This window comes from Podarcis melisellensis (genome assembly GCF_964234715.1).
Source record: "Podarcis melisellensis genome assembly, chromosome: 16".
Taxonomy (NCBI): Eukaryota; Metazoa; Chordata; class Lepidosauria; order Squamata; family Lacertidae; genus Podarcis; species Podarcis melisellensis.
This window is the reverse complement of record NC_138533.1, coordinates 15,101,572-15,126,769: the sequence shown is the minus strand read 5'-3', so window position 1 is coordinate 15,126,769 and position 25,198 is coordinate 15,101,572. Positions and strand designations below refer to the sequence as shown.

Sequence of the window (25,198 nt, the reverse complement as noted above, 5' to 3'; positions counted from 1 at the left end):
TCTGGCTAGTTCATCCTTTACCGGAACCCCGTTCACACCTCAGTATGTCACAAGATGTTGGAATGAAGCGATGGGGCCCCCAACTAGCAAGAGAGGAGCCCCCCCCCGACACCCTCCTAGCTATCTTACTAGAGCATGACGCCTACACACCCGTCCTTGACGAAGGCTTCTTCGTGGGCAAGGATGCAAATGACCTGACCCAAGGCTCTTGGTTTAAATATAGGCAGTGCCAGGGGAGCATCTGGCTGCCACTTGGAAAAACAGGAGAGAGACAGGCCGAAGGAGCCCTCGGAGGCAGGCCCAGTAGCTTCTGAAACATCCTCCCCTGTTTGCCACATGGCATGGGATGGGGGGCATGAGGAGGAGATAGCGGGAGGGTGGGGGGAGTCACAAAAGACCTACTTGGCAAGTTGCTCATATGGACTGGAGACACATGTGGCATAGTGGGTGAGGTGTCAGACTAAGAGCAGAGAAATCAGGGCTCAAATCCCGCCTTGACCACTCAAGTCACCTTGAGCCAGTCACATACCCTCAGCTTGATCTACCTCGCAAGGTTGTTGTGAGGATAATATGGAGAGGGAAGAACAAACCGCTATATGTTCCCTATAGTCATAGAATCAGCATCGCAGGATTGGAAGGGACACAAAAAATCATCTAGTCCTACTCCCTGCAATGCTAAGAATCCCTGGCAGATGGCTGTCGAACCTCTGTTTAAAAACCTCCAGCTTACGGAGCCCACCAGCACCTTAGTTAACATCAGCCAGACACCAAAAGCAGATCAACGCACGTGTCAGCATTCCACATGTCTAGGTAGTCTTGTCTAAGCAAAAATGCAGAGAGAAGGGTTCAGGCAATAAGTCCCAAAGAGGCTCAAGAAATTTCCTGCTCATGAAGCCTACCTGGGAACAGCAAAAAATGTTGTTCTACTTTTATTAAAATATTCATACTCTTCCCTAGTGGGACCTTAAAGGTGGCAAAAGGCCATAATTTAAAACATGGCAAATAAAACTGCATTTTAAAAGCACCAAGGAAACACTAAAACGAAGATAAGAAAACAGCAGCAATATAATATCAGCAAATGAGAAAAGGGCGGGGGGAGGGACAGAAGGAATAACGGAGGCAGAACCAACTTCAAGCAGCGCTGGTCATAGAATTGGAAGGTAACCCTAAGGGTCATCCATACCGACCCCTGCAATGCAAGAGTCACAGTTAAAGAATCCCTGAGAGATGGCCATCTAACTTCTGTTTAAAAACCTCCAATGGAGGAGTGTCCAGCACCTTCTAGGGGAGTCTGTTCCACTGTCAAAGAGCTCTTACCATTGGAAAGGTCTTCCAAATGTTTATTCCGGATCTCCTTTCTTGCCATTTGAGTCCATTGGTGTGGGTCCTACCCTCTGGAGCAGGAGAAAAGCTTGCTTCATCTTTCATGGAATAGTTCTTCACATATTTGAAGACGCTATTCTATCACCTCTCAGTCTTCTCCTAGCTAAACATGCTCCTATAACCGTTCTTCATCCGGCTTGGTTTCCAGACCTTTTATCATCTTGGTTGCCCTTCTCTGCACACCTTCCAGCTTGTCAATAAATTGTGATCAGATGGCTTACAGAAGAGAAACCATTTTTAACTGGGCAAAGCAGAAGGTAGAGGAAGCCAGGGAAGTCTCCATGGACCTCATCTAGGCCAGCCCTCCAGCTGCTTTGGATTACAGCTCCCATCAGACCCAGGACATACAGCTGCACTGACTGGAGCCAATGGTGAAGGGAGGCTAGCCAATGCGCTATCACAAAGATGCCCCAAACTGAAGCCCCCACCTGCTGTGTGCCAGGCCTGCAGTCCGGAACTTCTCACTGGGTAGACTTAGAATGTATGAAAAGCCCTGCAAAAGGGGCCTTGTCTAGGCCAGCATCCTGTTTTCACAGTAGCTAGATGCCGCTAAGAACCTAGGAACCCAGGCAGACTGCCTTTGGACCAGGAGGTTCCATAAGAACCTAAGACAAGCCCTCCAGCTGGATAAGGCCCATTGGGGGCCCATCTATTCCAGCATCCTGTTCCCACATGCCCATTGGGGGAAGCTTGCAAGCAGGACCACTCTGCCCACTTGCAATTCTCAGAGACAGGTACTCAGAAGGCAGAACACGGACAACGTTGTGGCTGGCAGCCCTTGACAGCCCCAACCTCTTCCTTCAATTAGTCTATTCCTCTTTTTGAGCCATCCAAGTTGGTGGTGTTCCCATGCCTGAGGATTCCTGCCTGAGGAAGCCTGGGAGGGACTGCAAAATGCTCACAGATAGTTTGTGTCTCTGCACAGTTGGAGGCAGGGTCCGCCCCACAGTAGAAGGCCTTCTGAACATGTGCAGAGTGCCTTTCCCCTACAAGAGAAAAACAATAACCCACTCCTTGCATGATCTGGAATTAGGGAAACAATTGCCCTGGCTCATAAAACAGACTCACAGTTGGGCTTGCAGGAGGGCCCAAGGTGCCCTCCATTCCAGTGATTAACCTTTGACCTTCAAAACTACCTTTCCTCCCCTCATGCAAAGGCCTCTCTGCTTGCTGCCCCCCAGCAACACACACCCTTCCTGCTCGCACACTTTGAGAGGCTTCAAATCCATCTCCTTCCAAATCCATCAGCCAGCCTGGGCCAGCGTTTCCACGGCAACCGGCCTAGGCAACAGCCGCCCAGCCTGCCCGTCACGACAGCCTCCTTTGCGAGGGCCGACAACAGCCGTGGCGGCAGCGGCAGGAGTCAGGCGGCCCTGGTGTCTCCTCCGGCTGCACGAGAGGCTCCCCTGCCAAGCCCATCTCCACGGCAACCGGCCAAGTCGGTTGCCGCCACCGCCATCTGCTAGCCAGCCTCCCTCTCCAGACAACAGGCTTCCGGAGAGCAGGCGAGTGGGCGGGTGGGCTGAGCCCAAGTGCCGGCGGCATGTGGGTGTTGTGTTGTGTGTCTGCATGTAGAAGAGAAGCGGGAGAGTATTCTTGACGTAAGCGAGCACTATTTGGTGCCTTGTGCGAGACGAAGGGTTATGTAAACTCCCGTCGTCTGGTTGCGATGCAAGAGTCTGAAATTGTTGTCCTTGGCCCTGAGCTGGGAAGGGAAAAAAGGGGAACGGAGAACTTAGGATGGCGCCTGGGCAGGCGGGCATGTTCAAAGCTCTGAATCGGCAAGTTGTCAGGAACCCAAATGCCCATGAAGACTCAGAGCAGGAACTCAAATTTCTTCCAAGTCGTGGGACCCCATAGTATCGCTTGGTCAGACCCCACCTGGAGTCCTGTGTCCAGTTCTGGGTGCCACAGTTTAAGAAGGATATTTTGCAAGGTAGAAGGTGTGCAGAGGAAGGTGGTCGAGATGATGAAAGGCCTGGAAACCCAGCCTTATGAGGAACGGTTGAGGCACTGGGGATGTTCAGTGTGGAGAAGAGGGGATGGAGAGGAGAGTCATATGTGAAGGGCTGCCCCATGGAAGATGGAGCAAGCTTGCTTTGTGCTGCTCCAGAGGGCAAGACCCAAACCAACAGATTCAAATGACAAGAAAGGTGATCCCAAATAAACATTCAGAAGAACTTTCTGAGGGTAAGAGCTGTTTTGACAGTGGAACAGACTCCCTCAGAAGATGGCAAACTCTCATTGATTGTAGGTTTTTAAATAGAGGTTGGATGGCCGTTTGTCAGGGATCATTTAGCTGTGATTCCTGCATTGCAGGGGGTTGGACTAGTTGGCCCTTAGAGGTCCCTTCCAACGCTATAATTCTGTGATTCTATGACTTCAGTTGCAGAGGGATGAAGGTAAAGCTAGCCTCCAGCTCCTATCAAGCCCAGCCAGCATGGCTAGTGGTTAGGAGCTGGACAACACCTGAAGGATGTTTCAGGTGTAGCAGCATCACCTGCTGCTCCCTGATGGTTTCGCCTGGAGGTGCCAATGGGATTGTACCCAGGGCCTTCTGCATGCAAAGCAACTGTCCTATGGTCCTCCCCCTCTACACAGCTCTGGGCAACTCACACTAATGAAACATACCACAAGGGTGCTGGGGGAGGGCCAGAGAAAAGACCCAGGATGATGTGACCTTGGAGTTACTGGCAGGGGGTGGGCCCCTGTGTGAAAGAGCATCCCTCTCCAGATATGACAGGCGCCCGCTATCTGCACTTCCCGGAAACAACGGAATGCATTTTTGTTCCAACAAGCTTCCCCTGCTGGATGGTTGGATCTTGGCCAGGAATGTATATTTGGTATCACATTATGTTTGTTTTGGGGTTTTTTTAAGCATTTGTGCTTTTTAACTGTGTCTTGCAGTTTTTACTGCGCATCGCCTTGAGAAGATTGTGCAGAATGCGATTAATAAATTAATAATAGCAATAGTAACACTGGGCAACTATTTTTTTACTTTTTGAATGTTGTCTAGATTTCTACAACTGATTTGGGGTATTTTTGCACTGCTGAATCAGGAAATGGCATCCGTTTCTCTCCATCAGGTCCGGTTTTTGTGCTATGTTGATTTGAAAAAAATCAGATCTTGTGACAAAATCGATTACATTTTTGTGGCATTATCAGCTGATTTTTGTCAACACATATAATCCTAAATATGTTTTTAAGAGAAAAAAAATTGATTACTGTAAACTGAATGGTGGGCATTGATAAAGGTAAGTACACGTAAATTGCATGTTGCTTCACCATTTTTCAAACTTCAGGGCTTGAACTTCTGTTTCTTGGAACTCCTGGAATGCTCAGCGGCAGGAAGGTCTCTCTTCAGAGTCCAACAGTAGTCAGCCTTCATGACTGAATCCCAGTGACCCTGATACCTGGTCTCAATCTCTTATGTCCTGATGGAATCTCTCCCTCTGCTCGTCATTCATTGAACCCAGGTTCTCAGGAAACCGGTCCATATGTGAAAGTAGGTAGTGCATCTTGACGCTCATGTTGCAGCCCAGATTTCTGAAAGCAGTCAGCATGTTGCTGACAAGTTCTGCATAGTTTCTGGCCTTATTGTTGCCAAGAAAGTTCTTCACTACCAGAACAAATGCCTCCCACGCTTTCAATTCCACTTCGTTCATTGAGTTTCTGAACTCTGGATCTCTGATGAGCTGACGGATCTGAGGACCGTCAAAGATGCCAGCTTTCAACTTCTCCATGGTCAATCCTGGAAAAGCCTGGCACAAGTAAGTGAAGCAGTCACCATCCTTGTCCAGAGCCTTGGTGAACTGCTTGATTAAGCCGAGCTTGATGTGCAGCGGTGGGAAGAGTATTCTGTCTCTTTCCACCAGAGGGTCGTTGATGACGTTCCTTTTTCTGCAAGGCACCAATTCCTCCCGCAGAGGCCAGTCCTTCTTCGTGTAATGCTGAACACAGCCCCTACTATCCCACATGCACAGAAAACATGGGTTCCCCAAAGGGAACGAAGGGGAAACTGAGTCCCGAAACCTCCCTGCCCAGTGGGCCTTGCTTACAAGATGGGCTGAACATACCACATGCACCACTCTTCCCACAGCCTGCCACAGGGTAAGAGGCCGTGTTCGCAGGGCGAAGGTGCAAAAGGGTTTCTCGCTTTTTTATTCAATTAGGAGACGGATTTCTCTCAGGGTGTCCTATTACTCATTGCCAGAAACTTAAACAAAAAACAAGGGCACAGATTTGCAAAAAGAAAGTAGTACATATGCTAATTTACAAGTAATCTACATGCACATTTAGAAATAATTACTATAATTTAAATTGAAGGACAATACATATCCTCATAGTGGGGAGCAAGACTATAACCAGGTGACTTGGGATCTTTCCTGCTCACTCTGCTGTCTTGATGCTGCTGCGTGTAGAATGGGCAGCTTCAAGTCTCGTCCCCCAACCTAAGCTCTCCCCTTTTCTGGGTTTTTTTTATCTCTAAACTAGGTTTGGACTGGGTAGCCCTTCAAACAGAGGACTGCCTTCTTTAAAGTGGGACAGTGGCCTCCCTAACTTCACCAAACCGTATCCAGCACCGTCTGCTCTTAACCTTCAGTGGGGTGCTCACACATTCCACCCCAGACCTCACCAGGGATTGATCCAGGTGCCTTCTGCATGCCAAGCGAGTGCTCTGCCACCACTGAGATAGGGAGGTGCCTCTCAGCTCTGGGGGAGGACAAAAGGCCCCTAATCACTGAGTCGGGGAGGAAGAAAGGAAGGGAGCCCGCTTGCCTTCCTTGCCTACCTGCACGGGAGGGGAAATGACCTCAGCACCCAGCAATAATACAGAAAAGGATTGCTTTTGGGCATGCACAGAATGCAGCACAGAATAGCCACAGGAATCAGGAATCAGGGCCCCTCACCCCGAAGGGGAACAGCTTCCAGATGCAGGACCTCTCTCCCCCCACTTTTTTGTAAGGGGCTCCAGCACTGGAGTCTGCCCAGGGAGGGGAGGGCCCCCCTGGACTTTCCATCCTTCCAGATCAGCTGCCCCAGAATTGGCTCCCTCGGCAGCCCATCCTGGCTGCTCGCCAGAGCAGCAGGCAGGGCCATAAACAGATAAGTAATAGCTGGATAAATTGCAATAGCTGGGGACCAGGTTTCCTCTGACGCACAAGCAGGGCTGGCCCAAGACATGTTGGCACCTGGAGCAAATGGCAAAATGGCTCCCCGCCCCCTGGCTAGGGAAGAAGGGGTGAGTGAAGATCTGTATCAGGAACAAGGGAGAGGGAAATCAAATCAACCTTAATCGATGGTTGAAGTGGGGCTCAAAGGCCATTGCTGGATGGCTGGGGACTGAGAATCATGCCGGGCAGGCGCAGAGCCCAGGAGACCCCAGAGAGCTATTTTGTCGCTGAAGAAGGGCAGGTAGGGTTGCCAGGTCAGTCGCACCCCAGACCCAAGACCATGGGACAGCCCCTGGTGATGCCCTAGAGGGCAAGACCCCAGTGCTGTCAGAAACCACAGACTCTGACAGCAGGTCATTCACATAAAAACACAAAGTCTAGCAAATGGTTGGAAACAGAGACAGAAACCTTAGCTCAAGGGGGTATTTCCAAATCATTATTTCTCACCTGCTCAAGACACCCTGAGCCAACCTGGAGATTCAAGTCCTCCCCATGCGACACAGGGGGGTGGAGCTCAGGTGAACCTGAAGACTTCAGGTCAGCCCTGGAGGCCTGGCAACCCCCAGCGCAGGGAAGGCTGAGGCCTATGGGGTCTGGGAAGCCTCAATTCAGGAGGGAAGGAGTCCAAGGAAGGTCTGGTCCCAGACAAACGGGGGGCCCTGGTGGCTGCAGGGAGCAGCGTGCTGAGATTTAATTTCTCACAAGGCAGAATGCTCTGCCAGGAGTTTCATGGGAAATCAAGATGGCCGCTGGACCCAGCCAGCCAGTGCTGCTTAAGAATGCTTGGACCCAGGGCCTGTGTCAGCAACAGGCTGTCCTGAGGTCCCAACAGCTGCCTGAGGTTGATACCTGAGCATGTTCTCCTGCACCCCTGCAAACAACAGCCAAACATTCCCATCAGTGAAAGGGTGTGGAGCCCCAAACCTAACCAGGGCCAGGTTACGGACTTAGGTCCCACAGCTCTCTTTTTTCCTGTAAAAGGAAAGTGGCCAATTAAAAGTGGGCTTTTCAAAAAGTAGCATGGCTATCCTAAGCAGAAAGTGTGAAAGGGACAGAGGGGGAAATACAGTGTGACCCACAAACAAGACCTGCAGGATATTGCACAGACCCACAAGGTAATGGTGGGTGAGGGGCAAACGGCCATGACTCTGTTCTCTAATTCTAAGCTGCTCTTCGCACCCCATTGCAGCCATTTTGTGACTGGTGCACTTGGCAGCAGTCTGAATTTTTAATTCTTTGAAGCTCAAATAAACATTATCTATAAAACGGTATGCATTTTGATTTTTATTATGTATTTTTTATATTTTATTAGCTTTTTTAAAAGTTCATGTATTCAGTAGAGAAAGGGGAGGGAGCACAGGAAGAGGAGAGGGGTTAGGAGAGGTATTTTACAATTTATCAAGATAAAGAGTCCTGACACCTCAGTTTTTACCGAAAAAAGGCTCAGCAAGGGAAGAAGGTGGATCGTGGAGATATCTGATCCGGCCAGTGGCGTAGTGTGGGGGGTGCAGGGGGGGCGGCCACACCGGGCGCAACATCTGGGGGTTAGGGTTAGGGGGCGCAAATCCACGGGTTAGGGGGCGCAAATTACTTGCCTTGCCCCGGGTGCTGACAACCCACACTACGCCACTGGATCCGGCCATGGTGATACATTCGTTAGTTACATCCCGTTCAGATTACTGTAATGCTCTCTACATGGGACTGCCTTTGGAAAGCGTTTGGAAATTTCAGGGGGTCCAAAGTGCTGCAGCCAGATTGCTAACCAGAGCCAGCTACAGGGAGAACAGAAACGCCTTTTTACATCAGCTCCATTGGTCCATTTCCAGGCACAATGCAAAGTGCTGGTTATGACCTACAAAGCCCTATACAGGTTGGGGGGTCAGACTATCGGAAGGATAGTTATATCCCTATATATGAGCCTGGCTAGGCTCTGAGATTTTCTGGGGAGGCCTTTCTCTCAGCCAGCCACCCTCACAGGCACATTTGGGGAGGACACACAAGAGGGCCTTCTCAGGGGCTGCTCCTAGACTGTGGAACTCCCTCCCATGGGAGGCTAGCCTAGCCCCTGCTCTGCTTTCCTTTCTCATGCCAACATAGACTTTCTCTGGTTCTGACAGGCCTATGACTACTAACTGGCTGTTGTGACAAGGTATTCTGAGGTGGGAAAAGATTTTATTGTACTGTGTGTGTGTGTGTGTGTGTGTGTACGCATTTAAATTATTTTGAGTGTTTTCAGTGCTGTTTTAATTGCTTGTTTTTCATATTTACATTTATTGTGTGTTTCTCGTATGTGTTTTAATTTATGCTGTCAGCTGCCTGGGGTCCTGCACTGGGAGAAAGGAAGAACATGAACAGAATGGAATAAAATACAGAAAGAAGTGGAGGCAAAACTTAAGGATACTGGAAGGGACCCCCACCCTCGCCCTTCACAGAGACCACCAGCAGACCTCAACATATCTGAGAGTTAACAAATCACCACCATCTTTCATTTATTTACTATTCTCATCATCGCAAAGGGGCTCAACAAAATGATGATCTACTAATAAGATACAGAGATTTTATTAAATCTTCAAACTGTTCACATACTTTACTTTTAGCCATCATTACAACAGCCCTGCAGGATGGCCCTGTATCCCTTTCTCCTTATTACAGAAAAGATAAGAGGAGGATCCTAGAACTATAGAACTGGAAGGGACTCAAAGGGTCATCAATTTTCTGCAATGCAGAGAGAGGACCAGATTGCATTTGGCTCACAAGACTACTGTTTCCTTTGCCTGAATCGACTATTAGGACCCCTTCCACCATGCAACACTCTCCCTGATGTGCCAGGTGCTGTACAGGCCACGGAAGCATTCACACTCCCCACTCGCAAGCCCCATGCAGTGTTAGAAACTCAGATGGCTCCTTAAACCAGGGTTACAGTCGCCAAAATGGAATGCCTAGTTGCCATTTTGGGGCCAGAAGGCTTGAAAGTCATATTTTTCAATGCAGTCGTACCTCGGAAGTTGAATGGAATCCGTTCTGGAAGTTCATTCAACTTCCAAAACGTTCAGAAACCAAGGCACAGCTTCTGATTGGCTGCAGGAAGCTCCTGCAGCCAATCTGAAGCCGCGGAACCCATGTCAGATGTTCGGGTTCCAAAGAACGTTTGCAAACCGGAACACTCCTGGGTTTGCAGCATTCGGAAGCCAAAACGTTCAACTCACAATGTGTTCGATTTTCGAGGTACGACTGTACAACTATTCGATTCCTGAAATTGGTTCTGATGATGCAGATGAACTATAGCGGATAGAATTCTACAGGGTATGTGAAAACAGTCAAGATCCAAGGATCCCCAGGCATGCACCGCAAGATGGTGGAGACTTCAAGTATCGTGGTGCTCAGCCATCACCACTTGGTTGCAAGTGGTCAACAGCCAGGTGCAAAATGCGCCTGGCAAATTTAAAACGCTGGCCTGGTCCCACAGGAACCCGCAGCTCCCAGTTCCCCGTCAGCCTCTTACCTTCACTGCAGAATTTGCCCTGGAATCCGGTCAGGCTGCAGTCGCACTGGACCTCGCTGTTGACCACGGTGCAGATCCCTCCGTTGACGCAGGGGTTCTGCTTGGTGCACAGGTATTCCGTGTCACTGCGGATGCCCTGGCTGCCCAGGAGGGCGGGGGGCGTGTCGCCCACTTTGAGATTGGCCACCATGCCGCGGAAGGGCATCTCGTACTTGACAGTGCTGAGGGTGAGGGCCGAGAGCCGGACGTCCGGCGGGATGCCCCCCACAAAGAGATCGCTCTCCACCGTCATGTCGCGCCGCTTGGACTTGACCTCGGCCACGCGGGCCTCTCCGTCGACCACGAGCATGGTCTCGCGGTAGTTGCGTGTCAGCAGCAGCATGTGCCAGCGGTCGTCGTTGACGGGCGTCTCCAGGTGCAGGCTGGCCGGCTCGGCGCAGGAGATCGTGAAGCGCAGGCGGAAGCGCCCCTCCAGGATCAGCAGCTCCAGGAAGTCGCAGTTCCCGCCGTCGTCCAGGTACAGCACCAGGGCCCGCGAGACATTGGTCTTGAGGCTGAAGCTAAGCTCCCCCGAGGAGCTGGCATCCCACCGGGCATAGCGAGCCCACTGGCCTGTTGCGCCCCCAAACTCCAAGGCCGCACCGCCTGCCCCGGGGCCCAGCGCCGAGGCCACCAGCAACGCCAAGGGCAGCAGGCGCAACGCTTTCGCCATGGCCGCCCCGCTCTGCACACCTCGAGGCGAGTGGCGCCCCCCTCCTGCTGCACACCTTCAGATCCACATGAGACTGACCGGCGCCTCCTGCAGGCAGAAAGGCCACAACCTGGCTGGGCAAAGAGAACCTCCTCTTGCTCCTCCTCAAAGAGCCGCAGGGGCTCTCGCGCAGGAAGGGGCCACGATGCACGTCTTCCGTGAAGGTCCTTGGGGCTCCCCTGTCCCCCCCTCCCCAAGAGCCAAGGCGACTCGGAAGCAGCCCTGCCTACAGCATATTCATCCTCTCATGGACAGGGGCAGCAGAATCGCCCTCAGAATGAGGGTGGGGTGGGGGGGCGGGGCACGGGCAGGATGCTCCCGGGGCCAACAACCCGTCCGTATCTGCCGCAGTCGGAAGCTTGGTCCTTCCTTCCCTCGATGGGCTCCCTCCGAATCCGTTCTGCGTTCAGTCTGGAGTGCGCATTGTAGAAAGCTCAGCCTGGAGTGGAGCAGGAAAGGGGGTGGGGGAGAGGAAGAGAGAAGAAAAGGGAAAGTAATCAGCCACTGTGCTGGTTTTCCTTTTTTTAAGTCCCATTGCTGACCCTGTAAACAGACTCTTCCCCACTTTTGGGGTCCCAATTTCCAACCCACCTGCATCACAATCCCTAGCTGGGTTCATAGCGACTGCAAGGCACACTTCGCACACAACCCAAACCGATACAGAAACATAGATATATACAGTACAGTGCTGTTTTACTATAAGATTGATTTCTTATTATGGCAATGGTGCTCGCCTGAGAGGTGCCAGGACTGAGTTTCATTGAGTTCTGGCTGGGGAGAGGGGGAGCCTTAGATATATAAATATATATGTAGGGGTGTGGGTGTGGGTGTGGGTGCGCACACATATCTATATGGAACTCCCGTCATAACCCCTCCTCTGCCATGTCCCAAGCAAGGCTCAGCCATACCCAATGAACAGTCCCACCTGCCCAGAAAAAAAATTAATTCTGAATCCCCTCAGAAGTCCCCAGTGTTTTATTTTTGTCTTTGCATGTACTCTGGAGTCCAGGACCATTTTCTGTCTCCCAGCCCACCTGCACCACACAGGCAGGATCCTCATGTGGTCTCTTTTCCTGAGGTCTTCAATGTGGGAGTCATGTAGACATCATGACACCTTGAGGTGTTCCTGTTGGCACCTGCCAAGAGCCCCCTGCCCTCCCTCGTCTTTTAAAATATAGGGCTTTTAAAAAAAATATATCCCCACCTTGGGTGGGGCTGGACTGGCTGGTAGATGAAGGGCAGGCATCATCCAGATCCACCCTCTTGCCATGCTTCCCCAGACTGTCTCTGGGCCCCATATGTGTGTGGGGGGGTATTAGCATACTATTTTGTGTGATAGATGTATCACCTGGGGGTTTTTTGGTTTTGTTTTTTGCCTGTTTTGCATGCTTTGGCTATTTGTTTGGTTGCGGCATAGGCTTGTCTGCTTTTATGTTTGGCTGTTAGGAGATCTCCTGCTTACTTTTTCAAAATATTTCATTAGAAAGTGCTGGTTCTTTTTGCCTGTGTTTTATTTATCAGGGGGTGAATGTGTTTTGCCTACTATTTGGGGGGGGGATTCTAAACATTGCCAGTTCTGCAGCTGTCCACAACACTTCATTAGATTTTCAAATGTGCCTCCTGAGCCCCAAAATGTTCCCCCTCCTACCCATTTTCTGTATGCAGAATGCCTTTAAAAACAGAGGGAGGGGGAATGAGAAGAGCAGCAAAATTCAATAAAGTTGGACTTTGTTACTGGCATATATTAATACACAAGCCATCTATATATATCATAGATGTCCACATTGCATGTGGGTCCTGTAGGCGAGTCATGCCTGTGGATGTGGGGGCACTGAAGACCTGTCCCCCACAAGGAATCTTAATTGACTGTCCTTCTGGTTTAGGAGATGTTAACAGGCACTGCTCATGCAGTTTCAAGCTGACTTGTTGAGCTATGTAAGCTAGAAATTTGGGTATTTTAAAAGGAAAGGTTACAAACATGAGCAGGTAGCCTTTCAGGGATCTGGATTCCAAGCTTCATGTCCTATCCTGGGCTCTTTGCTGGAACAAAATAATGGGATTCTACCCTTCTTGACTCAGAGCAGAAAGCATACCTTCCGAGGTTTGAAAACAGGGACATCCTATTCCATTATTATTATAACTGTATTATTATTAACAACCCAACCATCTGACTGGGTTGCCCCAGCCACTTTAGGTGGCTTCCAACATACATAAAAACATAATAAAACGTTAAACATTAATAAACTTTCCTATACAGGGCTGCCTTCAGATGGCTATGGGTCATATAACTCCATACCCTCCAACATTTCGGGACGTCCTAAAGAAAAGCGGGACATTCCGGGATCAAATCAGAAACCAGGACGGCTTCTCTAAATCTGGGACTATTCTTGAAAAACAGAGACACTTGGAAGGTCTGAGAAAGTCTCGGTTGTACACCACATGGAGGGAGGGGCTATATTTGCAGGAGCATCTCTGTGTGTCCCCCAGGTGGCAGCACTCAAAGAAGTGCCCCTCTTTCTTCTCCTAACTGCATCCAAGCTCAACAAAACCAATTTATGGCCCCACATCCAGCTGCGCCCCACAAGCCAGCTGCCTGTCCCCCCCCCTGCCATTTTTGTGCTCTTTCCCCTAGGCAGGAAGAATCACATCTCCTCCCCACTCCATGCAGGATCAGGGCCCCGTGTCACTCAGCCAGCTAATGCAATGCAAATTTCATTCCCATCAAATTGCCTTTTTGGAATGATTACCCTTGTAACTGACTGTCAGAGAAGCAATTTATCCCCCCCCCCCCCGCCTGCCGCTGCCGCTCAGGGTGGAGGGTGTATTTGCATCTTGTTACTGCATAAGAGCATGATTATTTATAGCGGGGGGGGGGGTGTAGGAGAGGAAATGGGAATAGGATGAGGGGGGAGCATAGATGGAAAGAAAGTGGAGGGGAAGAGGGGCTGGAGGGGGGGTGGGCGCTGGTGGGCTGGCAGTCCAGGAGGCCAGGATTTCAAGCCAATTCTCCGCCACCCAGGGGGAAACATTCTTCCTCCTTCTCCAGGCTCCTTGTGGGCACAGACTCGAACTCATTTTTCCAACAGGGCAGTGGCGTAGCGTGGGGGGTGCAGGGGGGGCCAGCCGCACCGGGCGCAACATCTGGGGGTTAGGGTTAGGGGGCGCAAATCCACGGGTTAGGGGGTGCAAATTACTTGCCTTGCCCCGGGTGCTGACAACCCACGCTACGCCACTGCAACAGGGTTTTTCCTCCCTTAAAATTCCTGTCTCATCTTTTAAGTGAAAAGGACTCTCAAAGCAACTTGGAAATGATCATTAAACAAAACACAATAAATCTGAAACAAACCCACTTAAAAAAAAGAAAAATGAATGCATTTCTGCCTAACCACTCTTCGCAACTGGCATCTGATGGGAGACCAGATGCAAAAGTGGAGATGGGCTCTCAACCCAGAGACAGCAGAGTACTCATTAAAACACACCTGCACCCCCCATTCTAGCACCTCTTGCACACCGCGGAGCACAACTTAAATAAGCTGGGAGGGGGGGGGCATCACCACCACCAACGCGCTCTGGATGTTGGGGAGGGGGCTGGTCTCCATGGCAATGGGAGGGATACGCCATCATGCAAATGAGCCGCGCGGCGGGGTTATTTATAAATTCTCCCTCGTCTGCAGCACCTCATTGGGTAATGGGCATAATTAACATTCGGCTTCTAATTAGCCAATCAAATTAAATTCCGCACCTGCAATGGGTGCTTGATTGAAGCTTCAGCGCGCTGTAGCCTCCCGTCTTCCCCCTCCTCCCGCCCCCCCCAGCTTTGAAGGGCTGCAGAGGAGCCCGAGCTGAAGACAAGCCCCCACCATTTAAAAGAGATAGAGATTTCCCACCCTCCTATCTGCCTGACACAAGTGTTGCTCAGCTTAAATGTTTAATGCACCCCCAAAATGTGAATTGTGGGCCCGCAGGACTGCAAAGGCAGCAGGGAGCCGTTTCTGGGGTCCACCCCTCTCTCCCCCAGGAGAGGCTGAGTATTTCTACGGATGTCATTCCTACTACTACATCCAAAGGTTTTCCGTTCCCAGCCTAGCAATGGAGCCAAGGGTGCAGCAGGTGACCAGACTCACCCAGCAAAATAAAAATAAAAATGTGGGGGCACCAAAGGGGCAAAGTATATTTCTAGCTGGGCAAGAAAGAAAAAAGAACAGCGTGTGTTAATGACAGGCGTTCAGAAGTGAGGAGTGAGCTTCTTGTTTGGGGGGGGGGCGCTGCTTGTCCCCTTTTCCTCCTTTGTCCACACCTTAGGTCTCACCATCTGCAAAAGAGGCAGGATTTTACCTTTTCTGGCCTGAGGCAAATGACAAGACGGCCCTCCCCACCCCAGTTCTGGCCCTTAAATCTGACTTCAGCACTGGGCGGCAGGAGGAAACAGAAGAGCCCCCTCCATCCATTACCCAAGAAAGGCTACAGCAGCAGCAGTTTCACTTGGGGGTGGGGGGTCACGTGGCACTAAGCTGCAAAGGAAGCCCCCTCAGTTCACCACCTCTCGGGAGGGGGGGAGGCAGACTTCCATCCTTCCCAAGAGCTTCCTTGATTGGTTGATTGCATTTATATTTCATTTTCTTCTCCAAGGAGCTCCAGGTGGGGTATGTGGCGTGCCTCTCCCTCCTTTATCCCCCCCGCAAACAACAACAACCCTGTGAGGAAGGTCAGGCTGAGACAGAGAGTGACTGGCCCAAGGTCACCCCCCAGTGAGCTTCATGGCCGAGTGGGGACACTCTAACCATTACACACACCCCCTCTCTGGCTAATGCCGGTTGGCTTTTACTTGAGTAAAGGGCGAAGGCTGGCTTGCAGGAGGTGGGGGGGTGTTTGCGCGCATGTGCAGGATTGGCTGTGGGCTCTCCCTGCCTCTCAGAATCTGAGTGAAGGTCACATGCTGGGATGGGACCAGGACAGAAACGTGGAGCCGTAAGGGAAGGCTGTGAAGTGCGTGCCCACTATGTTGACACATGTGTCCTCCTCGTACTTGATACGATACAATATGATAATCTTTATTGTCATTGTCCCATACAAAACAACGAAATTGAAAACATCCACATCAGACATTCAAAACCAACAAGCCTGCTATCCCAGCTATCCCAGCCTGGTTAACCCCCTAAAAACTCTGATACCCCATAATTAAATACAATACACTCCCATAGAAACTACCGTATTTTTTGCTCTATAAGACTCACTTTTTCTCTCCTAAAAAGTAAGGGGAAATGTGTGTGCGTCTTATGGAGCGAACGCAGGCTGCACAGCTATCCCAGAAGCCAGAACAGCAAGAGGGATTGCTGCTTTCACTGTGCAGCGATCCCTCTTGCTGTTCTGGCTTCTGAGATTCAGAATATTTTTTTTCTTGTTTTCCTCCTCCAAAAACTAGGTGCGTCTTGTGGTCTGGTGCATCTTATAGAGCGAAAAATATGGTACCTTAAAAGGTAAAGGGACTCCTGACCATTAGGTCCAGTCGTGGCCGACTCTGGGGTTGCGGCACTCATCTCGCTTTATTAGCCAAGGGAGCCGGGATACAGCTTCCGGGTCATGTGGCCAGCATGACTAAGCTGCTTCTGGCGAACCAGAGCAGCACACGGAAACGCCGTTTACCTTCCCGCATGAGCGGCACCTATTTATCTACTTGCACTTTGACGTGCTTTCGAACTGCTAGGTTGGCAGGAGCAGGGTCTGAGCAACAGGAGCTCACCCCGTCGTGGAGATTCAAACCACCAACCTTCTGATCGGCAAGTCCTAGGCTCTGTGGTTTAACCCACAGCGCCACACACTGCGTTTAAAACCAAAATCGCATTTGGATAGAAACTGTTTCTCAGGCGGCTAGTCCTAGTCTTTATAACCCTGTACCTTCTTCCAGAAGGCAGAAGCTGAAATAGATCATTTCCAGGGTGTGCACTATCCTGTACTATCTCTGCAGCTTTCTTATGACACCTGGATACTTGATACTTGAGAAGCTCCTGGGAGAAAAGACCCTGAGGAGGAGGTCTGATTGGGATGACAGCAAGGCAGAGCCCCTTAGTAAAGAGTAGCCTCCCTCAAATGACCAGTTGCTGGAAAAACCATGGGAGGGGAGAGGGCCCTTGCGCAAATCCCGCTTGCTGGTTTCCCAGAAGATCATCTGGTTGGCCACTTGGGGACTAGGATGCTGGGCCAGAAGAGTTCTTTTGGGGCTGATCCTGCAGGGCTCTTCTTAGGTTCTTGTGAGCAGCTTGAGCCAACCCTTTTGCCTTTCTAGGGGACCTCTGAGGGTTGTCCTATGTGTGAGAAATCACAAAAGCAGCCTGCTGTGTGACCTGTCCTTCCAAGCATGCCCCTTGTCTGTCCTGCTGCAGAGAGTTGCACAGGTGAGCAGCGTAAGGTTCCCGGCACTAACAGCACAGCAGGCTGCCTCTGGGAGCTGTGTGGTGGCAGCAGCGCTGGCTGCCTTTTTGCCAGCTGCCATCGCACCCTCTGCAGCAGCAGCAGCAGCAGCGCGGTTTCCCTCCTGCTCCTGTGGCTGCAGCCCACCATGTCGGCCCCGGGGTGTCGCATCACATTAAGAGTGTCTGCAAGCATGTGAAGACAAGTGTGAACAGCTAGCCTTGCACTGCTCTGCTCCTCTCTCCCACTCCCTGCATCCTGCATGCCAGAGAGTGAGTGGTGGAAGTTCAGGTATATATATACCTCCTTCCTTGGGGAAAGTGGGAAGAGGGGCCCCGCTGCAATCCTCTCCACTTCACTCCACAAGGGCTCCCATTGCCACAGGGAAGGATAAGCAATGAAGCGCATGGGCAGCAGGAGAGTTGCGAGAGCGCCTACAGCCCTGGAGCAACGAGCCAGCGCAACTGTGCAAGGGGCCCCCAGACTCACTGCACCGGAAGATGAGTGCAGCTTCTGCCTCTCTGCTTCCCACGGGCAATCAGGAATCCCATGCAGGCGAGGGAACGGTTAGGGTTGCCATGCGCCCAGAATTTCCCAGGCATAGCCAGCAATCGGCCGTCGGAAACTGTCCGGGCGGGAATCGCCTAAACGTCCAGGGAAATCTGGACTACCCATGGCAACCCATGTCGGCAGTGTCATGATTTCCTTTAAAAATAGCTCAGTTTTTAAAAGAGGATGAGACAAATTCACGGAGGAGAGGGCTACAATCTGCCTCCCTGGCAAGAGGCAGAAATGCTTCTGAATACCAGTTGCTCGAAACCCCAGGAGGGGAGAGTTGCTCTTGTGCTCAGGTCCTGCTTGCAGATGTCCTATAATGGGCATCTGGTCAGGCACTGCAAGAAAAGGATGCTGGACTAGATGGGCCGTTGGCATGACTCTCCATCCTCCTCGGCCAGAATGCCTGGTTTCTTTGCCAGCTTTGGGGTGGGGGGGGTGAGGTAATCTCTTCCTCCTCCACCAGCACAAACTCACAGCAGGCTGGGAAATGGGCAGGCAGTGCAGGGTGGCAGATCACGCAGCTTGGTAGGAGACAAGTCTCTTTACCAGCCTGCTAAGAGTCACGCTAAGGTCATGGAGCAGAGTGGAGCCCTCTCCTTCCTCCAGGCCACTTGCATCTGTGACCCTATCTACAACACACCATCCTCACCACCAAAACAACAGCAGTAGTAATAATAGTAATGATTTTCAAAGAACACTTGGAACACTGCTTGGAATGTAATTATGCCATGTCGAGTCACCAGCTGTTTTCCCTTTTCTTTTCTCAGCTGTCGAAGAAGTGTCTGCACCTCTTCCCAAAGGGTGTCCCTGCTTACCGGTTCCCAAACTGGTTTTTTGCCTTAGCACCTTGTTGCAGTGGCATAGCGTGGGTTGTCAGCACCCGGGGCAAGGCAAGTAATTTGCACCCCCTAACCCGTGGATTTGCGTCCCCTAACCCTAACCCCCAGATGTTGCGGCCGGTGCGGCCGGGCCCCCCTGCACCCCCCACGCTACGCCACTGCCTAGTTGGGAGAGAACAAACTTCCCTGCACTAAGCAAAGGTTTCCATTTATTTGCTGAGCCTTCCTTTTCACCCCATGGACTCCCTCTCCTTCCCAGGAATTGTCTGAGCACACATTTCGTATTTTAACCCCCCCCCCTCGATTGATTTCAAAACGACTAATCTCATTATTTTATATATTGACTTCCCACCCCCACTCCCCAGTGTTCTTGTGCAAACCCTTTTCTACTGCATTATATATCAGACTCTTACCTGTTACAAAAACCCCTCTGATACAATTACTTTATCATTTTTCTCCTGCTGCTTCTATCTTGAATCCTGCCCATGATTTCATCTGACTATGAGACTTTTTCAAATAGTCCAAAAAAAGGCCTCCATTCTTCTATAAACATTCTTAATGCCGTTGTCAGCTTCTGAGCACACAATTCAGAGGCGTCAGGCCAACCCAGCCCAAGGCTTGGAGGGACATAAGAACCCACTAGGAGCTTGCTGGATCAGGCCCACCTAATCCAGCACCCTGTTCTCACAGTGACCAGCAAGATGCTTCAATGGGAAACCTGCAAGGACACAAAAGCCCTTCTCTCTCTTGCTGTTTCCAGCAACTAACATTCAGAAGCACTGCTGCCTTCAACAGTGGAGGAAGAGTGTAAGCCAGGGGTCAGCAAACTTTTTCAGCAGGGGGCCGGTCCACTGTCCCTCATACCTTGTGGGGGGCCAGACTATATCTTTTGGGTGGGAAATGAACAAATTCCTATGCCCCACAAATAACCCAGAGATGCATTTTCAACAAAAGGACACATCCTACTCATGTAAAAACATGCTGATTCCCAGACCGTCTGTGGGCCAGATTTAGAAGGCGATTGGGCCAGATCCGGCCCCCGGGCCTTAGTTTGCCTACCCATGGCATAAGCCATTGTAGCTTTCAATAGCCCTCTTCTCCATGAGACAGGAGACAGTCAATTAAATATCCCCAAGTAAATGATTAGGATAGCAATTCCAAATATGCAAACGTACAATGCTTCTTTGCTACACCTTGAGCAGGTCCCCAGGCTCCCATTTTACAGCTGTGGAACCAAGGCTGAAAGAAACGATCAATTTCATGCACGTGTAAGGGGCAAGCTACAGACATACATATGATCAGACTCTTTTCTCCTGCTGAGGAATAAATGTGGACATTGGAAGAGGCTAGATGCAGCTGGGTCAGGCCAAAGGGAAGCCATCTAGCTCTGCCGCCTCTTCTCGCAGTGAATCATAGCACTGTGGAGTTGCAAGGGGCCACCAGTGTCATCTATTTCAACCCCCTGCCAAGCAGAAATCTCAGCTAAAGCATCCCTGACAGGTGGCCATCCAGCCCCTGCTTAAAATGGTCCAAAGATGGAGAATCCCGCACCTTCCAAAAGAAAGAAAACCTCAGAAAGTTCTTCCAAAGGTTTAGTCAGAATCTCCTCTCTCGTCGCTTGAATCCATCTCTTCGGGTCTTATATTATTAATATTATCATTAATTAAATGTACACCCCACCATTCATCAAGAGACCACAGGGCAGGCTTCCCCTCTGGAGCATCAGAAAGCAAATTCTGGCCACCCTTCAGATACTTGAAGACGGCTATCTGTCCTTCGCTGTTTTCCCCCGCTGCCTGTCTCCACAAGGCGATGCCCTTTCAAACCAATTACCGCAGCGCCCGGCATCCATCCCTGCCCTCCCCTCGGTGACCCCGTAGCACACTGATCTTGACCTGCTGTGTGTTTTCCAGCTGGCAGACCTGGGCACCGAGCGAGAGGCTCGCAGGAAGGAGGAGGGCAGGACCCTGGCCGCCGGCGCCTCGTGCCACCCTGTGCCCTGCGCAGGAAGCTCCCTCCCTCCCTGCACCGAAACACACAGCCCGGGGCCGGAGGAGGGCTGCGATAGCAACTCAGAGCGTTCCTGCAACCTGAGCAGCAGGAGCAGAGAGCGCCAGCAAAGCTCTCTCCACCCACAGCGCGCCGGCAGCTGGCCTGCAGCAGCCGCTGCTATTAATAAAGGCTTCCGTCATGCCCGGGCAGTGCTGGGACTGCCAGTGGCATCAGTGGAGCAAACAAGCTCACAGCAGCCTGGCAGAGGGAGGGAGAGAGAGGGAGAGAGGAAGGGATGGGTTGGGCAGTGCCCCACAGCCTCGGCCCTGCCCCACTGCCCAAACTCGACAGGAGGCCACTTGGGCACCTTTGAGCAGAAGGCGGAAGAGGACAAGGCGTTGGCATGGTGTTTGCATATGCATATGCACAGGCACAGAGGCAAATGGAGAAATAATTGTTGTCATTTGGACAGGAATCTAAGGCACCTCACGGCAGCAAGGAAGGAGACCAGGTGGTCTGCATGCCCCTGTCTGCTCAGCCTGGTTTCCAGGGGCATCTTTGAGTCCTCCTGTTCCCTTGTCTGAGATATTATCTCCAAAATAGTCTTGGTCCATAGAGTACTGTGCCCTGCACTGTGAAGGAGGCATGGCCGCCCAGGAACCAGAATGAGTCTTAATTGTGATCATGTCTGTTCTGTGTGGTTCCCCAGTCCTAAATCACTAGGCACTACTTCCCTCCCAGTGCTTGGGGGGAGGGAAGGAATCCAGGATCCCAGATCCGTGGCTACAATATCTGGGAGTCATCCCCTACCGCCTCTCTTTTATATGCCTCCTCTATGGCCTCAGCTTTGACCACATCAAGTCCTGCATTGCAAGGGTTGGACCCTTAAGATCCCTTCCAACTCTACAGTTCTGTGATTCAAAGTCATCTAATCCCCTGAGAAAGACCCAGGAGTCCTGCCTCCAAGGACCTCCTCCCTCTCTGCCTAGATGCAGAGGGCAAAAACTCTGCTGAAGGATATGGTGGAATTGGAACTCAGCACTCCCAAAGCAGCCATAAGTGGGTGGGCCAAAGGACCACAAGCAACCCCCCACCGTCCTGCTCTCTCATCTTCCCACCTTTCTTGCAGCCTGTCTGCTGCACAACCTCACATTTAAGGAGTGAGGAAACTCAGGCTCCTCCTGAGTCCAGCCGAGCATGACAGGTGGTCCAGGTAGGGAGCAAGGGGAGGGGGGCTTAGCAAATCTTAAGTGCTTTACAAATAATAAACCAAAATAAATGTGTGGGGTGTTTTTTTTGTCCCTCTTTTATCTTAGGGCTGTGCACACACATGCACAAACACACACACACACACACACACACACACACACACAGAGAGAGATTTTGGCCCAAGACCATCCTGGCAAAATCTGCCCTCTGTCTCCCTGCCCCAGTCAACATATTAGATGGTCCTACAGGACAGGGTCCTATCTCTTAGTTTATGGTGCTCTATAAAGCCCTAGGCCGCCTCTGGCAAGTCGCAACGCATAAATAAGCAACACAAACAGCAGTTCTGTGTTATTATTTATTTACTGCATTTATTTCCATCCATTCCTCCAAAAAGCTTGAGGAAACATACAGTATTCTCTACACACACTCACTCTCACTCTCTCACACACACACTTTATCCTCACAACGAGCCTGCAAGGCAGGCCAAGCAGAGATTGTAACTGAACCAAGTAAGCTTTCTGGCTGCATAGGGATTTGAGCTGTTTTCCCTACAATTCTGTGCAGCAGGTTAGGCGGATTGGCTCAAAGGTCACCCAGGGCACTTCATGGCTGGGTGGGAATTGGTAGCCATTTTATCCCCAGAACAACCCTATGAGGTAAGCCAGGTTAAGAGAGAAAGAGAACAACGGGAGAAATGTCACCCAGTGAACTTCATGCCTGAACGGGGATCTGAATCTGAGACACACCATCAAGGTCCGACACATGAGCTATGGCAGCCCCCACCCCGGCTTTCCTAGAGAAAAGGCGATGTATTTAGCACTGGAACCAAAGAAAACTAAGCAGCACATATGCGCGCGTGCACACACACACACACACACTTCATTTTTGACCTTGGAAATCTATTATCATCATGGCACCAGCTCTCCTCCTTGAACTGGAAACATTTAAAAAGGAAACAAAACAGCATCGTGCCCATTTCCCCATTCTGGGTACCAGTTCCTGAGGAATAAGGTACTAATTCTGCCTAATTCCCACTGCAATCTTGTGCACACTTGCCTAGGAGGGAACCTCGCTGAGATCAGCAGGACTTACTTCTGAGTAGACAACATGTATTACAGAATCAACTCTACAGGTTGGAAGGGACCCAGCCCCCTGCCATGCACTCTGTACAGAAGTGTGTTTGGCTATCAGGAGCAGAACCAGAGCTTGATTGGCGGCATCAGAAGTGCTGAAATCAAATCTCACTGGGCACTGGGCTCCCTGACTGGCAGACTTTGTCCTCCAATTGTGGGCATGAGCAGGACAGTAGGGGGGATTAAGCAACTGTCGGGCAAGAGGGATGATGCACCCCCACCGCACCCAGCATGCTCTGTCTGGGGCTGATGGGAAGTGTGGCCCCAAATATCTGGAGGGCCCCAGCCTGGGGAAAACTGGTGGCCCATGATCTGTAGGCAGGAGAAGTGCAAGGTCATGGATAAAAGCCAGAGAACCGGTCCTGATATTGGCATGGGGGTGGGGGGGAAAAGAGAGCTCATTGCAACCTTTCTACTACCTCTTCCTGTGGTTAGGATTAGAAGAAGTTTGCCAAGCTTTGCGCCAGGGTGCCTGGGTTCTTCCCAGGAGGCAGTGTGAACAAGTTGGAGGCTTCAGGCTTTTTAAAAATAATCAAATAATCTGATATTTCCCAGAAATTTTTTTAAAAAATTATGTTCTCTCTCTCTCTCTCTCTCTCTCTCTCTCTGTGTGTGTGTGTGTGTGTGTGTGTGTCTGGCTCCCCCGCCCAGCTTCAAAAAGCTGCAATCCAAGGCCGGGTGCAGAAACGGAGGAGGCCGACCCAGCAGCCACGAAGGGGACGTGACCACGATGGAAAGTGCAGAGACAGGAGCAAAAAATAACTCATTAATACAATAAACAAAGTGATTAGGCAGCCGCACAATCGATCGACGTGCTCATTACCGCCACCCTGACAGCTCCTTAAGGGCAGAGCTGAAGGTTAAGCAAAAAGAGGGGGGGCGGCAACAGGACTCTGGAGACGGCCAAGGAGGCAGGGGGCGGAGAAGAGAGGAACAGAATCCTAGAATTGCAGAGCTGGACCAGGAGCAGGGGGTCCTGAAGGACATCTAGTCCAACCCCAGGGAATCCAGGGCCAGAGTGTGTCCAGCGGGTGGCAACACCACCCCTGCTTCTTGACACCCAGCCAGGAGGAGAGTGTGACCCACCTCTCATGGTTTCCGTTGTCCTCCTGTGTCTCTAAAACCCATGAGATCTAGCCCTGCCTTCCTGGACAGCAGCAGCAGCAGAATTCAAGCTATGGTTCTCTTCTGCATGAGGAGGAGGAAGGGGAAGTGAGCCCCCTGGGGTTTGTTTATTTCTTTGTTTAATTGCATTTATATCCCTCCTCCAAGGAGCTCAAGGTGGTGTACATGTTTCTACCTCCCTCCTCATTTAAGCACCACCACAACAACCCTGTGAGGTGGGTTAGCCTGACAGGCATTGACAAGGTCACCCCAGGAAACCTCTAGGCCAAGTGGGAATTTGAACCCTTGCCCGCTGCATCCCACAACCTACAGCACCCCCCTCTTTTACATCCAGGGGGTATGGCAGGGTAACGGCTTGCCATTATTTGGGGCCCATGGGCACGTTTGCAAATCAGGGGGACTATTGTGGGCACTACTTGTGGGCCACAACTTCTCCCTTCCCAGCTATAACCCCCTTGTTTTCTGCTGTTCCGGAGGGTTAGACCCGAACCAATTAATTTAAAAGATGAGATTTGGACAAAACCTTTGGAAGAACTTCCTGACAGTAAGAGCCATTTGACAGTGGTACAAAGTCCCTCGGAAGGTGGTGGACTTTGTAAAAAGCTGTTAGATGGCCATCTGTCGGGGATTCTTTAGCTGTGGCTCCAGCATTGCAGGGGGTTGGACTAGATGACCCTTGGGGTCCCTTTACAGTTCCATTATTGTATGACTTCTGCGCTTACGAAAAATGTTTACTGCAATTAGCATGGAGTTACTCTGTTTGAGGAAAGAGGGAGCCAGATGGAGGAGCGAAGACCTGCCCTTCTTAAATACAGTTGTGATTACGCTGTCAGTCTACATGGTACATTTCAAAGAATGAGACAACAGGTCTCTGCCCCGATAGGCCTACAGTCTAGAAATCAACCCAAGGAAGGGGCAGCAGTGCCGGTGGGGACTGAACCTGTGACATTCTGCGTGCAAAGCAGGGCTGGAGCCCCCACCCTGTGCCCCCCAGCCCTTGGCATTGCATCCCCACAAAATGACCGTTATAGCCAGTGTTGCAGCGATGCTCTGAAGAGCCTTTCTCCATGGAGGCTACAAGCACTCCCAGCCCTTTACCCCTTCCTGATCTCCTACTCTTGAGC

At 51.0% G+C, this 25,198-nt stretch overlaps 1 protein-coding gene across 23 annotated transcripts in view; it reads right to left on the bottom strand.

Annotated features, from left to right (window-relative positions):
- NRXN2 (neurexin 2) overlaps positions 1-25,198 on the bottom strand; it is a 345,065-nt gene that overhangs the window by 281,625 nt on the left and 38,242 nt on the right. For 20 of the 23 annotated variants that reach the window (XM_081892963.1, XM_081892967.1, XM_081892964.1 and 17 more), the window contains exon 2: positions 10,060-11,249. In XM_081892963.1, coding sequence (XP_081749089.1) covers positions 10,060-10,771 — 712 coding nt within the window. In that variant the 5' untranslated portion in view covers positions 10,772-11,249. Of the gene's footprint in view, positions 1-1,317; positions 1,382-2,574; positions 2,692-10,059; positions 11,250-25,198 lie in introns of those variants that run through there. The other 3 variants (XM_081892971.1, XM_081892972.1, XM_081892970.1) reach the window with 3 other exon arrangements.